The sequence below is a fragment of the Botryllus schlosseri genome, chromosome 16 (assembly GCF_051294905.1).
Source record: "Botryllus schlosseri isolate E-star chromosome 16, Bs_hap1, whole genome shotgun sequence".
Taxonomy (NCBI): Eukaryota; Metazoa; Chordata; class Ascidiacea; order Stolidobranchia; family Styelidae; genus Botryllus; species Botryllus schlosseri.
Genome location: NC_137251.1, coordinates 9,670,849 through 9,687,760, shown reverse-complemented (window position 1 = coordinate 9,687,760; position 16,912 = coordinate 9,670,849). Strand labels below are relative to the sequence as shown.

Genomic DNA, 16,912 nt, shown 5'->3' with positions numbered 1-16,912 from the left:
TTACGGAAAAATAATCATGATTATTCACAATTTCATTTATTCTGATAGGCTATAGACCCACCCAAGAAGCAAAATGAAGCCTGCAACAACAGAAGATGCCATCTTGCTGAGACTGAATGAGATGGACAGTAAACTAGCAGATGCAATCACTGAAGTCAAAAGTTTGACACGGCTGAACTTAACATTGCAGAAGCAATATAATCATCTGAAATCTGATCTTGATGCGACCAACCAAGAGGTTGGGAAACTAAAGAAAGAAAACAAAGAATTGCGAGACATCGTCTGAGATCTACAGAATACAGTTGAAGACATCAAAAAATATAGTACTGCTGTAGAAGTATTCTGGAAAGAGATAGAAACCTGCAAGACTGGTATGGACAAAAAAAATCTAAAACCTGCTCTCGCCTCCCATGAGAATAAGCTCAAGGAACACAACAAATTTGAGTCGACTATGAGTTTGCTGAACAAAAAAATATCCAGCCTAGAACGCACCAACGACAACCTGGAGCAGCAATCTCGAAACAACAACCTGGAATTTCATGGTGTTCCCCACTCCAAAAACGAAAATCTGCCTGCAACTATCATGAAAATAGCTAAAGTCTTGAATGTTGCCATAACTGCGCCACAGATTGTGCACAGTTATAGAGTGCGCTTCAAAAATCCGAACAAAACAGGACCAATTATAGCTAAATTTTCTTCAGACCAACCAAAAAAAGAATTCCTCCAAGTAAAAAGGGCCATCAGTGATATCAAGGACTTCGGTGTATAAGGAATGAAGCAACTCTTCCTAAACGAAAATTTAACAAATTACAGAAGAGACGTTTTCTTTGAAGCACGGACTGCGAAAAAAGACAAATACTTCAAATACCTCTGGACTGCAAATGGGAATATTTTCATGAAAAAGAATGATGGCGAGCCCAGAATCCAAATTGAATCAAAGGAGGACCTTGGCAAACTCGAGTAGAAGTGGCGATACTGCTCTCTCACTGCAAACACAACAAACCCTAAAAAATGGCTCAAAACTTTTTTGACATGAGCAACTGCAGAGTGCAGGTCTATCAATTCAACGAATAAGAGTTATATTCCACCCACTCAAGGACTTCTACTACACATAAACACAAGATCCCTCCAAGCTCATCCGGATGAAATTCCCCCCATGTTTGAAATGTACAATTGCTTCCCTACCATCATCGGAATCTCTGAAACCAAGCTGAAAGAATATCCGATAGCTAATGTTAGCCTGACAGGTGTCAAGTTCCTACACTCACCCTCTAAAACGAATGCTGGAGGTGTTGGATTATACATCAACAAAGGTCCGAGATACGAAATGATGCCCGACTTGAAATTTAAAACCAAAGGCGTAGAATATATATTTGTCAGAGTACATGCACAAAAAGCTCTCACAGTACCAGACATCTACAGACACCCAGGACCAGACCAAGATAGTTTTCTTGGCGAATTCTCGAATATATTGGAAACTCTAACAGCAGCTAACAAACAAATATTCATCATGGGGGACATAAATATTGATTTGCTGAAGACCTCTAACTTCAACACAAAGTAACGTGAAATGCTCGATTCTTATGTAATAGCCCAGATAATTACTGAACCCACAAGAAAAACTGACCATTCTGAAACTTTACTAGATCACTTCTACTGCAACACCCATCAATATCACCTGTCCCCTTTTATGCTCCAACACAAAATGACTGATCACTATCCCATCATCTGCCACACGGAGTTGACCCTACCACAATGTGCTAAAGAATCTGAATCTAGAACACCCCTAAATCCACGCGGCATTGAAGAGTATATTGAAATTGTTTGCAATACCTTCAACAACTACAACATCCCTTCACTCACAATTGACAGCTACAATCGCAACTTTGAAAAATTTATTGAGGAACTGCGGACAGCCCTCGACACATCATTCCCGATTAGGAAAGTCAACCGCAATGCAAGGCGCTTGAAATCTAAACCTTGGATTGGCCATGACATATTAGTAGCGATCAAAACAAGGGATTGGATGCATAAGCACTACTATCTGCATGGCACAAGCGAAGGCAAAAAAGTGTATAAAAAATATGCAAACCAAGTGACACGTATGAAAGAAAATGCCAAAAAAGAATACTTTCAAAAAAGATTCGAAGAGTGCTCCAAAGATCCCAAGAACACATGGAAAACCATTGGAGAAATTATCAACCTAACTAAAGGTAATGCTCCCAAGAGGGCTGATGGCATTGAGCTACTCGAGGATGGCAGCATGATCAAGGACCAGCTTGCAGTAGGAGAAAAGTTCAACCAGTATTTTTGCAACATTGGTCCTGATCTTGCAGCTTCAATACCAAACTCCCCCAATGACTCTCTCTCATACTTGAGTCCTGGCCCTCAGAAATCCATTTTTCTTGAGCCGACAAGTAAAGGAGAAGTTGCGATCATATTATCTGAAATGAAAAATAACAAAGCAGTAGGACCCAATCTCAGCCCAACTCACTTTCCGAAACTAGTCTTTAATATTATTGGTGATGTTATATGCATTTTCTTTAATGAGTCCATACGTCTCGGCATTTTTCCAGATGCACTAAAAACTGCCAGAGTAATGCCAGTTCAAGAAAAGCTGCCAAAAAATAATTTCCAACTATCGACCAATATCTGTTCTGCCAAATCTTGCCACGGTTTTCGAGAAACTGATCGACTGCCGGCTCAAAAGTTTTTTTGAATTGAATGCGGTACTGTCTCTGACTTAGCATGGATTCAGATCAAACCACAACACCAACCATGCAATACTATCAATTGTAACGGACTACTACAAAACCATCAATCAAAAAAAGAGTGGCTGCAGCATTTTTATTGACCTACGCAAAGCTTTCGTTACGGTTAACCGCAGAATCCTAAGATACAAGCTAGAGCACTATGGAATCAGGGGTACTGTAGCAACTCTACTTGAAAGCTACCTGGCAAACCGTAAACAATTTGTTAAACTGAGGACATCAAGAACGACTACCAGAGAAATAAGTTGTGGAGTGCCACAAGGCTCAGTCCTTGGACCAACTTTTTTCCTCGTATATATAAACGACATTTTTAATGCTTCTCTATTCCGCACAACCCTATTTGCTGATGATACTCACCTTTTTATGACCTCCAGCACTGTCGAGGATTTGCATGCATCTGTAAATAGGGAAGTCCCGAAAGTGTCGAAATGGCTACAAGCAAACAAAGTCTGAATGCAGATAAGACCGAGATGCTCCTTTTAAATAATGTCGCTGCCAATCAAAATTTCACTGTGAACATCAATCATAAAAAAAATTCCATATGAGACTCAGCAAAATACCTCGGTGTCACCATTAATGCCAAAATGTCTTGGAAGCAGCACATTGAGCGCACAATATCAAAACTAGCTCGGTGTGTGGGAATAATGACCCGTCTACAATCTTTGGTATCTAGATCCATACTACGAACCATCTATTTCTCACTTTTTCACTTTCACCTGCAATATGGAATCGTAGTGTGAGAAAATGCATGCAAAACATTTTTGCACAGAATTCGAACCCTGCAAAATTTTGCAATTAAGTTGACGAACTATATCGCTTCGAAGTATCAAAAGTTATACACAAATTTTTTTCCAAAAGCTTGCCTCATGTTTGATGACTTTTTCATACCTGCTTGAGCTGGAAGAATATCGGCTAAAAATAGGGGATTCCCCTAAAATTTGAGTGTCGCCATTCGTACTAGGCCAGTAAACGTCATATATAAGCTGGGTTTATGAAGCTATTGCGGTTTAAAGTGCTACATAACCTCACTATAGAAAGTATTGTCAGTTCAGGACACCATTTTCATGTCCTACACTCCTTTAGAACTCCTCAAAACTGCCTAAGACTGATAGTCATTTTGTTGGATCACGTATCCCAGACTCCTCAACCCTACCCGAGATTGCTTATCAATTTCCGGGATCACCATGTGCAAGAATACAACTGTAAATGTATCATTCACTCACAGCCACATTATAAACATCACATTGTTCAAAGGAAACGAAACAATAAGGCAAAGAAATATATCAACTTGGCAAATACTACTTAAATTAGGTGGATGAAATGGTTGCTCTAGAGAAATCGGCATATCTGTTCGCGTGATCTTCCACGGCTTGTTAAAGGCTCGCCCGCCGTTCTTTGTCATCTGTTTTGAAAGCATCAAAGTCGGTATTCAATTTTACCAAATGCTCTGCTGCGTCGTTAACTACTTCAACACTACTCACAAATTCTTGAGCAGTCACAAATTGCGGATCAGTATGCCATTCCAAAACTGGAAGACTCAACCGATCATGTTCGACATGTATAGCATAGAATAGAAACCATGATTTCGGCCCAATTAAAGCAACCATACTCATTGACTCAGAGCCAGAGTCAGAGATTAGACTCAAGAGGTATACTTCTGCGAAATTGTTCAAGGATTGGCATTTGCAGCAATTTAGCAGCCATCACTTCCTTCACTTTGTCAGGAATCTTGGTTTACCCGAGAACATTGTAGATACCACCGTTTCCTCGGTCAGATGCCAATGATGTTTTCGCATCTTTTTATATGCCAAATCAGCTACTGTGAAATCGCATGATGAAAAGTGCGTCATGTCATGAAGGAATTTGAGATCATTACACTGTGTGTCACATGCAATACCAGTTTTCAACCAAGCTGGGACATAAAACAGGGCAATGAATGAATTTATTCGTACCATCTTTTTAATGAACTCTTCAGAATAGCTCATTTGCTCACTCAACATGAACATTTTTGACAGTGCAGCACTTGACTCATCCATCCAGTGCTATTAGTAGCGCCAGGCTTGCGAAAACGATGATCAACATATTTGTCATCCAAAATCGCCAAGGTGCCTGTTGCACATTCTCTGTAGTCATCTCTTATCAAGACTTCAATCTGCTTTCCATCATTGGGTTTCATCAGTGGAATTATTTCTTGCTTTGCTTCATCAGCTTTCATCGCCAACCAGCTGCCTTCAATAAACTTCAGCGTTTTATAGCTTCTTGATTTATCAATATGTTTCCACTTCTTCTTGAAGGTATTAAAATCCGTGTTTTCAGGGCCTGTGGTTGTTGATCCAAACAAACACTTCCAAACCTCTCGAATGACCAGTTCATAAATATGATGGCGACAGGCATTGTAGAAATCTTTCCTGTTAATCAATTCTTCAAGTAACGGAACCGCACCTTTTTTTTACCAGTGTTTGAGGATGTTGTGTCAAACACATGAGCTCTAACAGATTTTGTTAAATTCCAAAGTTCCAGCAGTTCAAATGATGCATCAGCCTGTGCTTTTCCTGTAGCACTTTCCAGAGTTTGAATGCCAAGAAGTGTCCCTTTCTTAAATGCGCCGGAATACGCAGACGATGCGAGCACTGCCAAGGCCTCAAATTGATATCCTAAACGACTCTTAGTGAGCTTTCCATCCCAGTGCAATGAAATGTGCTCTGGTGGATTGGTGACAGCCATTTGTTTTCTGTTTTCACACTGTCGTTAATCTTTCAATGGCATTGACTTGTGTGATGGTCTATGTGGCAGCCAGGAACCAAAAACCTATTACTTCATCTCCTACAGCCTGGATGTGTAACTTTACTGATTCAGTTTTTGCATATGAATGCTCTCTTAGTTGTAGCACATACTGCATAACTTTCCTAAGATTAGGCAGCTTCGATCCCGCAATGTTTCCTCAGATGGCCCAACTAGGAAATGTTGAGTCTGCAACCGTGATCTTCTAGTTTTCTTCGATACTATTGCACTAGATGACGAATTTCTTTTTTCCCAGACATTTCGCACTAGAGCTAATCCCAGCAAAATAAATATACATCAACTCAGTCAAGCAACAAAGAATAGTTGGAAACATTTCAGTTCTCTTAGGTAAAACACATACTGCACTACTTGTGCAAGAAAAGTCGGATCAGATCCAGTTATTGATTCCGGAAGATAATTATTCCTAAATTGGAAATACTCATACAGTGTATTGTTATCTTAGGAAAAAACACAAAATTCAGAGCAACCGATTGGCTGTTTTCCACAGTCACTGGAGAAGACATATACAAGCTTTGATTTCTATCTCAGTAGACAGGAAAGAGTGTCAGGTCCATTAGATCGAATAATGCAATACTGTTACAATACTATAATCACTAATCCTGCGCTAGACTCACTAACAGCATGAGTCAAAAAGCCACCCGGTGAGTCCTGCACTTCAATCGTAAACACAGGTCTGTAACAACAAAGCAGCAAAACACCTGACTAATCAATGATCCCCATTGCACTGCAGTGACTAGTGCGTCATCAACGCTAGAACATGCGCTTCACGTCAATGAGAACACATGAGATTCCTGTCGAGTCACTCACAACGGGGGAATCCCCTAATTCCGAAGAATTTTTTGGGTGCATGAAAAAACGGCAACATGCACACGGATGCAGGGGATGAATTACAAAAAAAAGTAGCCAGAATTTGTTTTTGAGGTATAAGGCATGGGAAACGGACTGACAACCTAGACTTTTTGAAAGTCGGTCAATTCTGAACAACCCTAACGTCTTATCATCTCGAATGAATTGCCACAAGATATCTGTGAATTGCCTTATAATAGATTCAAAAAAGACCTACTTGATCACCTCTTGTTATATTAACACTGTTATCCTACCTTGCCCAGACATTGCTTCATTGATCATTTGCTACCATCGTTTACTTTTTCTTTTTTATTTTCCTTTTTAAACCAACATTTTTTGCAGCCTTACTGTTTAGAGTCAAGTATACCTGTTTGATGCTGGTGTGATCAGACCAGTTAACCTTGCGGTCGTATCGATCATTCCTGTCTGATACCGAATACTGTGCATGCATTTTTTCTGTACCACCATCGTTGCCGCCTGTTTTTCCTGTATTTTGGTTGAATGAAAATAAAGACTCTCTCTCTCTCCTCGAATTTCAGTCTTGAACAGTTTATAAGGCTTGCATTCAGATTGTGAAACATATATTTTTGAAAACTGACATTATTTGTTACATCACAATATATCCATATCTTAACTTCGTCACCCACAATTTTCATTTAAGCCAAAACCCATGCCGCTATGGTATATAAAGGGGCCACTGACAGCATATTCCGATTTTTAATATAGAATGCCGTAATAACAATTTACACTTCAAGTGGATCCTTTGAAAAGTCATCTTGTAGTTTAATGCACTTATACCTACAATCCAACTAATGCGAATGCTGTGAGCTGACGTTATCAGTAATACCAAAGATCCACTCACACTTGTCTTTGTGACCATTGAGTTCTAATGATTTGATATTGAAATCGGCATGTTATATTTAACAAGTATAAAATTTCAAGTCTTTAATTGACTAAGGGGCATTTTGCTGGTGCACATACTCACTGCCTAGAAGCACCACAATATTTGATGAAACCAAGTAGAGTGGAGATCATCCTCCTACAAGCTAGCAGTATCTGTTGATGGCCATATGCAACAATTCGTTTCTTATGACGCAATGACAAGTATAGCTATTGATTGTGACTCAATCGTCCTTGGTGACAAACATTCAGCTCATGTATTATTCCTCGTAAAAGTAAATATTTTATTAAAATTATATTGCGAAGTATTTAATTCTATGTGTATGACTAATCGATTACCATTACGTGAAATGATTACGAATATTAGGATTACAAATCACGAATACCCCCTGTCTGGGATGCAGTACAGCAGGGGTGTCAAACATACGGCCCGTGAAGCAATTTTGCGTTAATTGAAAAATGCTTACATTATCCAGCACATTTGTAACATATGTGGAGATATTTTAGAGAAAATACTCCTAATAAATAATCCCTTAATACAGAAAATGTCGAGCATGTTCATAGGCCAGATTAATACCACCTGACCGCGGCGTTGTGGTTTCACACTAGTGGACACTGGGAACAAGTCAGTGACATTGACACCCAATTTCGAGATGGCAAAAAGGGCACACTGATTTAAGAGTTGTGTGTAAAAATGGACCAAAAAGTAGTTATTCACAGAATCGAAAACGCCAATGTGGAACCATTATATGTAGCATGCATGGGGAATATATTAGTTACACAAATATAATTCAACTATCTATGGTCACACTGCTGTGTCACTTCTGACCGAATAGGTCCCCAGACTTAAAGAAATCCGACTCGTGATTTAATAACAATAAACCAAATTCCAACGTCGTCATTTACAGTTAAATATCGTGTATTCACCACAACGCATACGCAGGGCTAATTCTAGATTACGACTAAAGCAAGGGGAGCATAGAAATAGGCCAACTTATATCGTTGTTAGCCCCGCTATTTTAGCGGTTCGTAGCTATTATTTTTGTCAATTGCATAGCTCGCGAATAATAATGCTAGAATAAAACAGCTATGATCCGTGCATTATCTTAATATGCTTTATATAGTAAAGTATTCAAGTGATAAGCAATAACATGATGATGTAATACTTTGGAATCAGTCGACTGGTACAGCCCGCGAGCGATTTTAAGGCTTGAATCCGGCCCGCGAGGCAATTTTAGTTTGTCACCCCTGCAGTACAGGTGTGGTTGAATTGCTTCATTAGCTGGATTGCGGTAAATTAGGTAAGCCTCTTGGCTGAAGGTAATATTTAGCCTAAACCTCTGCAACACTAGATCACTATAATCTGTTTTCCATTTTGCTCAAGATCAAAGTCAAAGGAAAGATAACCCTCAATGAGTTTGTACGTCCAATCTGTTTACCTTGTACGGGGACTTGCTTGACGCCAAAAATTTTGGAGCTTTCAAGAAACGATGATCCAAACCTAGAACGATGCCGACGAGAAGGTAGCTTTGTCCTCTGTTTTCTGGCTGATGGATTAATATTCAATGTAAAAGAATTCCAGCACAATATCGCAACTCGTGTTTCGTAGGATTATTGCGTTTGCTCGTGGTGATGGCACTGACAAAGACCTTGGTTTATTTGATTTTGAACCATAGTCATTGAAGCTTTTGTTTATCTTGATATGTTGACTTCAGCTAATCTTGGGGCACTGATTCGAAAAGTGTCATTATTTTTGCTGCCACTGATCCCTAACCCTCTGTAACGGTGTCGTGGGGGTGGGGTAGGTCTAAACTGGTCTACGTAAACAATAGCACAAAAACACTTTTATTAATATGTCACCATTGTAGAGCTGTGGGTTCAGATCTTCTATTCATGGATTTGGAGAAATGAAGGAAGCTCAAAGCTCAGTTTAACTCCTACATGCGGTGACTTTACCACCGTCATTGCCGTCTGTTTGTTAGCTATTTTACTGGGATGAAAATAAAGACTCTCTCTCTCATGAGCATGTCCACATTCAAATCAATATACACGCAGACCACTTACTTGAAAAATACGGTACCTACTATAGTCAAAGATCAAGATTAGTGGGTTGCGTTTTGATAAATTGACCTCGCTTTCTGTCATATATGCCACTTCATTTTGTCGATTGTCCTTTTATGTTATCTTCTTTTACCGTACTTATGCCACCTTTTTACATCGCTGAGACTCAGGTGGACGTCTGATTTCAAAGACTACTCCAAGTCGTTTCGACACCTTCCTATCTTTTATTGTATCGCAATCTTCTGGTGTTCATCTGATAAATTGTTAATAATAAACTGAATTGTTAGAGCTGTTAAAACGCTCCACACCTAACTTGGCTCCATTCTAAGTTGTGCATGTGCAATGAGCAAACCAAAATTTACTATTTTATATTCACAATACAGTCTAAATTCGAGCAGTATTGACTGGATAATTGCTAGCGTGCATATTGAAATTACCGGATTGATTTTCGACGAAGCGACCACGCCCATACCCCATTCTAAAACCAGAGGTGATCAGTAACTGAGTAATAATCGGAGCACTCAAGTAGATTTTGCCTATTTGCGCCACTAACTCAAGTTGAAGAGCTTCTTGGAGGTACAAAACTTCAATATACAATTGAATAGTATATTCATATTGAAATGAACCCGAATATTTCCGGCTGACACTCGTCAGGGGTAACCGTCTGCAACTAGTAAAGAATCGGAAAGAACATTGTATATAAACAATCGTATCACAAAATATGACGTCACCAGCATGAAAGAGAGAGCGTTCAATGTACTATTTTTAGTTGGTACACGAACTCCTTTTGTTGACAGAGTTTTGGTTGGTGTATTTTGATAAAAGTCGACTCCAAGGCACACAAATGGAGTTGTGAATTGTAACCCTGGCCCAACGATTCGAAATCGGTCGTCTCGATAATTATTCGCACAAATTGTATTATCTAACAGATGTTTGCCGATGGCAGAATTAATGGCCTTTGATCAGTCAGCGTCAATCTTGAGCGGATGAGTTAAGGGTGAGCTTTTCACTGAGCGTGATGCACGCGTTCGGAAAAATCTGGGGACATGTTGGTTTATGCGTTCCTGCAGACGTGCAGTGGCACTTATATTCGTGCACTACATTACTTTGTTGGAGTGCAGGGAGAACGTCTTTGCGTGTTGAAGGGAGCAGTTATGTTGTTGTAAAAATCACATTGGTTTTGACTGTGTCGTAACCAGGGCTGTGGAGTCAGTGAATTTTACCTCCGACTCCACACATTTTCAATATACCGACTCCGACTCCTGAGTCTTTAAACATACCGACTCCGACTCCTGGGTCTTTAAACGTACCGACTCCCGACTCCGACTCCAGCATAATTACCAATTTACTTCGAAAATTATATGCCACATTGTCGGTTGAATGACTATCATACAACCATTAGACATATGCAAACATCTGATTAACGGTGGCATGCTAAATTGTTTCATTGTGGCACAGCTCGAATTATCCACTATGCAATTAACATGAAAGAAAGATTTGCTAAATATCCTTCCTTTTTCAAGTTTTTATAACATGGAATCTCCAATATCCTGAAATGTATGAATCATTCAAATATGGCAGATATCCAATCCTGTATAATAAAAACGTAGATAAAAAATCCAAGTGTAGCTCTTGTGTATGAGTCAGCAACTAATAAAGAGATTGAACTTACTAATTTTATCATTGCACACAATCCTGATTACAAGCGCACACACTCTGACTACTAATAGACATTGGTCATAAATGGAATTTAGTTAAGTAGTCAAAAACCATAGCCCATGTCTAGTCTAAATGTACTTAATAATCAAGTATTCAAGGATTGGGACTTGCAGTCTTTCTTAATCATTTTCTCGACCCAAACAGCTAAGCTACACTACAAATATTTTTAATTTTATCAAGTGGGAAGCATCGTTTGGTGATATTTACATCATTTTTACAATTTTACAAAACCAGCCGATGCATCTGCTCTGTCACAGTATCATGGTATAATTCCAAAAATTGCATCAATTTTGACATCATCGCGAAAACGTATATTGCGATTTTCTTCCCCTCTGCAACGGAGTTTTAATTTGCAAGTAATATCTAATTTTGTCTATATCAGGGGTAGGCAACTTTTTTGGCCAAAGGGACACATGAGATTTACGAACCATTGCGCGGGTAACTGGAATGTTGATAACCTTTTTTTAGTCGTCCGATAGGAGCGAACCGAATTAGGTAGCATTACAAACAAGACTTATATTAATACGCTCTAAAATTGATAACAATATGTCATGCAACTGTGCAGTGCGCAATCAGGCCTTGGCCGCGCGAGGCGCGAAATTTGTTTGCAAGATAATGACTGAATTATATCAATAAATATGTTGCTAACATACATAAGGGGTCGCATCTGTATACCACTGGGCTCGTTTGGCAAGGACAGGATTATTCGGCGTTCAGACATAGCAAAATCGACGGTATCAGTGAACATGCCTCTATCATTTTGTGCAAATGTTTTGTCGACGATCTCGTTGCGAGTGCACAAGCGAAGCCGCATGTTGGACGACACGTTATCTCCTAATTGCGAATATAGTTAGACTCAGTTCTGTGAATAATATTTGTATTTATAATTTTCAGAAGGGGGTTCAAATATTGAATGCAAGAAATCTAGTGACAATGAATCATGCGAAGTACCGAAAAAATTTTCAAGTCAAATAAATCTGCTATGAAATATTCTACTTTATATTGATATACGAAGATCTGGGATAAATATGGCTGGCCCCTGGATACGGCAATGCGTCAGAACTGTTGTTTTAGTTATCATCAAATTTCGCGGTCATGCTAATCAAATTTTGGTTGGCGTTGCAATTGTACCTGATGTCATTTCGAGAATTACCTCCTAGGCCACACATAACCTTCTCTCGTGTGCCAAATTTGGCATGCGTGCCACGGGCTGGCCGTACCTGATCTGTATGGTTATTAATAACAGTGATTGGTGGTATATAAAAATTCTTTCGAAAATTCTTTGAAAGCAAATGTTTTCATGATAGAGAAGTTGGTGTCGGAGTCGAAGTCAGGGTTATTCTCACAAACTCCGACTCGGACTCCAGTCAGTATTTTCCCCTCGACTCCGACTCCAGCTATTATAGTTTTCACGACTCCGACTCCATCAAGGAAAAATTACCCAGACTCCGACTCCACCGACTCCGACTCCATAGCCCTGGTCGTAACACTTGCTGACCGCAGAAATCAATTGTTTTTCAAAGCGGGTGGAAATGGGGCCAATCCAAGGTAGATGGATATAAACATATGCCTAACAAACAACTCAAGTTGTTGTGTTTTACAGTACCGGAAAAAGCTATTATTCTTTATATTTCTAAAAGTAGAGTCGACTTTTGTGATGAGTTTGCATCAACTTTATGAGTGAAATTATCGTAGTGAAATATCCCTGGTGTTCCAGTGACTGATTGTATTTAGGAAAATTCTTTCTGGACCTGGAAGGTAGCCATGTTTTACTGGTAAAAGTATGTAACCCTTCAGCAAATTTTGTTTTTTATACGACTGACCTGAGAATTTTTCAGACCTTTCATTTTCTTCTCGTAATGGAATAGGGACTTGCGGCGTTATTCTACTTCTTGAGTAGCTATGCTGACTACCTTAACACATCTGCCCGTACCACGTCTCTTCGTCACTGACGTGATTTTTTGCAAATTGTGCAGATCATTTCTCATGGAGTATACAATGTGCATTGTGCATGTTGATTTTGAATACATTCTACTGTTTTACTTTCTATATTTGTAGCCCAAAGTGGGAGAATAATTGATTGACTCCACCAGGTCATTTTGATTCCTTTCTTGTCATTGCATTGTAATTCATGTGGCTCCTTGAATTGGTAAAAAGATGGTAATGAAGCTATACTCATACTGATACAGACCGTCCAGAATTCATTTCTACTAATATTATTCATGCTTCGTAGAAAATGTTTTACTGCGTGCTGGGGAAAAGACTGCCGTCACTGGTTATGGAGATCATTCACATGAAAACAAGAAAAATTATGTTGATGTAGAGCTCCCGGTTCTGCGACAAGTTGTTCTGCAGATAGCAAATGATAGTACGTACGTAACTTGCATGTTGCTTTCTGTTCTCTAGGTAATCACCAGAATTGATCTTACTCAATTTTGATCATGACATTTGGTAATTCTATGTCCTCATCCCATATTGTGGTATGTGGTGGTGCCATACTTGGCCCAGTCTTTAAGGAAATTAAGAAGTCCAGCAAAATATCCGCAGTTTCGATTCGGCTTGTCCCTAATCATAGGGATGAGCCGCATATACAATAAGATGTTATATATTTTGTCCCCAGTGTTTTTTGCGGTATAGATACCAGTTTTACTGATGAGGTATTTGGTGTGACCTGGCCGGGGATTGAACTCACGACCTACCGAGCAAAAAGCCAGACGCTTCACCGTCATGCTATCTTGTCAATCAGCGTTTGCTATGTATGAAAGTTAGTTAAGAGCCTTTCTTTTATAAATTGTAGCGAATGTCAATTGAAGCGTCGAAACAAATTCTACTGTTGAGTGTTGACACACTATGTGAGTGGCCGAATTTAATCACAAACTTACAATAATATTCAATTGTGAAATGTATATTGGACACCCCCCGAATGCAATTCAAGGCAGACAGATGGTTATGGAAAATTCGAGCAAGTTATGGATTGGCTTTCATCAAGCAAATGGGTTGAATGATAACTAATTGCTTTTCACTTTCGAGGTATCAGTAATGCTTTAAGTGCTTGTTGCTTTACGCTCGTCATTGCACAAATCAGATGCAGAAAAAGGGTTAAAGAGATACAAAGAAACATATACAATGACAACAACATATGCACGGAACCAACGCTTGACGATAAACCGGTGGATGCATGCAAAGGCGACAGCGGCGGGCCTATGATACGAGAGGTGACGCAAATTTGAATTAATTCATTTAATAAAAGCGCCGCTGTGCTCTAAATATACGCTACGGTGGAATGTGTGAAAATGTAATTTGGCAGCTAGAAGATGTTCATGAGTTGTACAATTCCGTACACTTTTATCAGTTAGTCGCTGGACGCAGCTTCCAGAAATGCAGATTCCATCTTCGCCTCCAACACAAAACTAGTGTAACTTTTGGTTACTGGGATCCAAGTGCTGTCTTGCCGGGCTTTTGCAACAATTTTACGTGATGCAAACCTTTCCGCTATTTTACAAAATCCAAAGTATAATATAAGTAATTTTTGCTAGAAAACTGTTGAGCTGAAGTGGAATAAAATCTAAACCATTCAAGTATGTACTGCAAATAGGCAGAACATACTTGGGTACTTCTGTTGGCATAACCTGCCATTGGCAAACGTTCAATGGATAGTATATTTGTGTAATATTTATCCAGACCAGGGGTGGCCAACCTTTTCGGCCAAAGGGCCACATGAGATTTGCGAACCATTTCGCGGGCCACTTGAATGTTGATGACCTTTTTAAGTGTTCCGACAGGAGCGAATAGGATTAGGAAACGGTGAAAACAATACTTATAATAATGCACATCAAAATCAATAACAATTGGGACATGGAGACACGGTGACGTAGTGGCGCTCACCGTGAAAATTTGTTCAAAGTTAATGAATGAATTCATTCAATAATAATGTTACTTGCATATATTGCTAGTCTCATTTGGCAAGAACATGATTATTCGGCGCTCGGACTTATAAATATCGAAGTTTTCAGCTAATATACGAAATATTGTACTTTATGGTCATATACGACGATCTACGAAGGATGTACCTGGCCTGTGGCTACACGAATGCGTCAGAACTGATATAGTAGTCATCAAAATCCCAAATTTCTCGGTCAGGATAATCAAATTTTGGTTATTTGGTTTTGGTCATTTATTTTCTGATAATATAACTAATTTTGAGAACTACCCCGTGGGTCACTCAAAACCTTCTCGCAGACCATCTGTTGGCCGCCCCTGATCTAGACGATTATTGAGCCTAAACCATCTGTTCAGCTCGGTTTTCAAATTTATAATGCCAGTGGTCTCATATTTGGCAGGGTTAACATATTTTGAGATCTGAAAATGAGGACACTTTTCAAAACTTGTGAAAGCTCTAGCACCGGAAAAGAAAACTGGTGATTTTGAAAATTTTTCGACCGAAAGCACTGTGTTGACTATAAAATAAAAGTCTTTCTCCGGAGTCAACTTTTTGATCGCATTTTAATACTTTTTTTGTAAAATAGATGATAAATTCCCATTAAAAATGACATTTAAACGTCCTCCGAGGACACTTTCAATTTCTTGAAAATGAGGACAAATCCTCTCAAAATAGGACATATGGTAACCCTAATATTTGGTGATATGTCTGTCGATTTATGCAATGTTATTTTGAAATATCTACTAGTCGCTGACCATTACTGCTGACGAGTGTCAGCCAAAAATATTTTGTGGTATTTCAATATTATAAATAACATTATTGAATTGCATATTGAAAGAGATTGAATTCAATTCAATTTATTGCTAATAATTTCATCATTTCAATACACCACAAGACTGCGATACAATGAAAGATAGAAAGGTGTCGAAACGACTTGGAGTAGTCTTCGATATCAGACACCCACCTGGCCTAGGCGATAAAATAAAAGGAAAGGTGACACAAAAGGTGGCATGTGTTGGAAGGCGAGATCGATATGTCAAGTCGTGGTCCGGTAAAATTGAGGGCTAAATGCCAGCAAAAACTTTCCGATTTGGCAGGAAAACACTCTCTAATGACGCCAATATTCCACAGGTGTACGATGCAACCACCAGGAGATCGTGTTGGGTTCAGATCGGCATTGTATCATTTGGAAAAGGATGTGGCACCGGGGATTATCCCGGATATTTCACCAACGTTCTGAAATACGTCGAATGGGTCAACGTAACAATGGGAAATTCATTGTCCGGTATGGAACATGATACCAGAGGTGGTCAGCAGCGCAGCACTTATACTGTTGCGGATTATTCACATAGGTTTTGCCTACATAACGTGCTGTTTTGCCCACTTCTTCTTGAACAGTCCTTAGACGAAATTACTTACACTTTGCGGTTAAAAAAGTACGTAGGTTGGGGACAAGTCTGCTCATGTTCTTTACGCACTTCTATTCGTGAAATAGTCATTACAAATAGCTGGCATGTACAGTCCTTAAGCGAAATTACTAACACTTTGCCCTTTGAAAAGTGGAAAGTAGTTTGGGGGCAAGTCTGCTCATGTTCTTTACGCACTTCTATTCGTGAAATAGTCATGACAAATGGCTGTCATCTGCTGTACCCTTTTAAGGTGTGATTATTCAGTTGCAAAGATAGATCTTGCGAATTCAAAAGTCCTATCAGCTCCCATATCCAAGACCAAATCTACTTTTTGAAACTACTCTCTCTACAGCGGTGGTTCTCAACCGCGGGCCGGTCCATGGCAAGTTTCCCGTCGGTCCGCCAAGGATATTAGAACTTTATATCTCATTTCCAAAAATCAAGAAGTTGGATGCTTTTCCACT

General features: G+C 39.3%; 1 protein-coding gene across 4 annotated transcripts in view; it reads left to right on the top strand.

Annotated features, from left to right (window-relative positions):
- The window catches only part of LOC145458635 (complement C2-like), a 52,110-nt gene that overhangs the window by 33,464 nt on the left and 1,734 nt on the right, over positions 1 to 16,912 (top strand). Inside the window, exons 18-21 of one of the 4 annotated variants that reach the window (XM_080337066.1) lie at positions 8,704 to 8,842; positions 13,333 to 13,471; positions 14,185 to 14,314; positions 16,171 to 16,345. In XM_080337066.1, coding sequence (XP_080193192.1) covers positions 8,704 to 8,842; positions 13,333 to 13,471; positions 14,185 to 14,314; positions 16,171 to 16,345 — 583 coding nt within the window. Of the gene's footprint in view, positions 1 to 8,703; positions 8,843 to 13,332; positions 13,472 to 14,184; positions 14,315 to 16,170; positions 16,349 to 16,912 lie in introns of those variants that run through there. The other 3 variants (XM_080337064.1, XM_080337067.1, XM_080337068.1) reach the window with 3 other exon arrangements.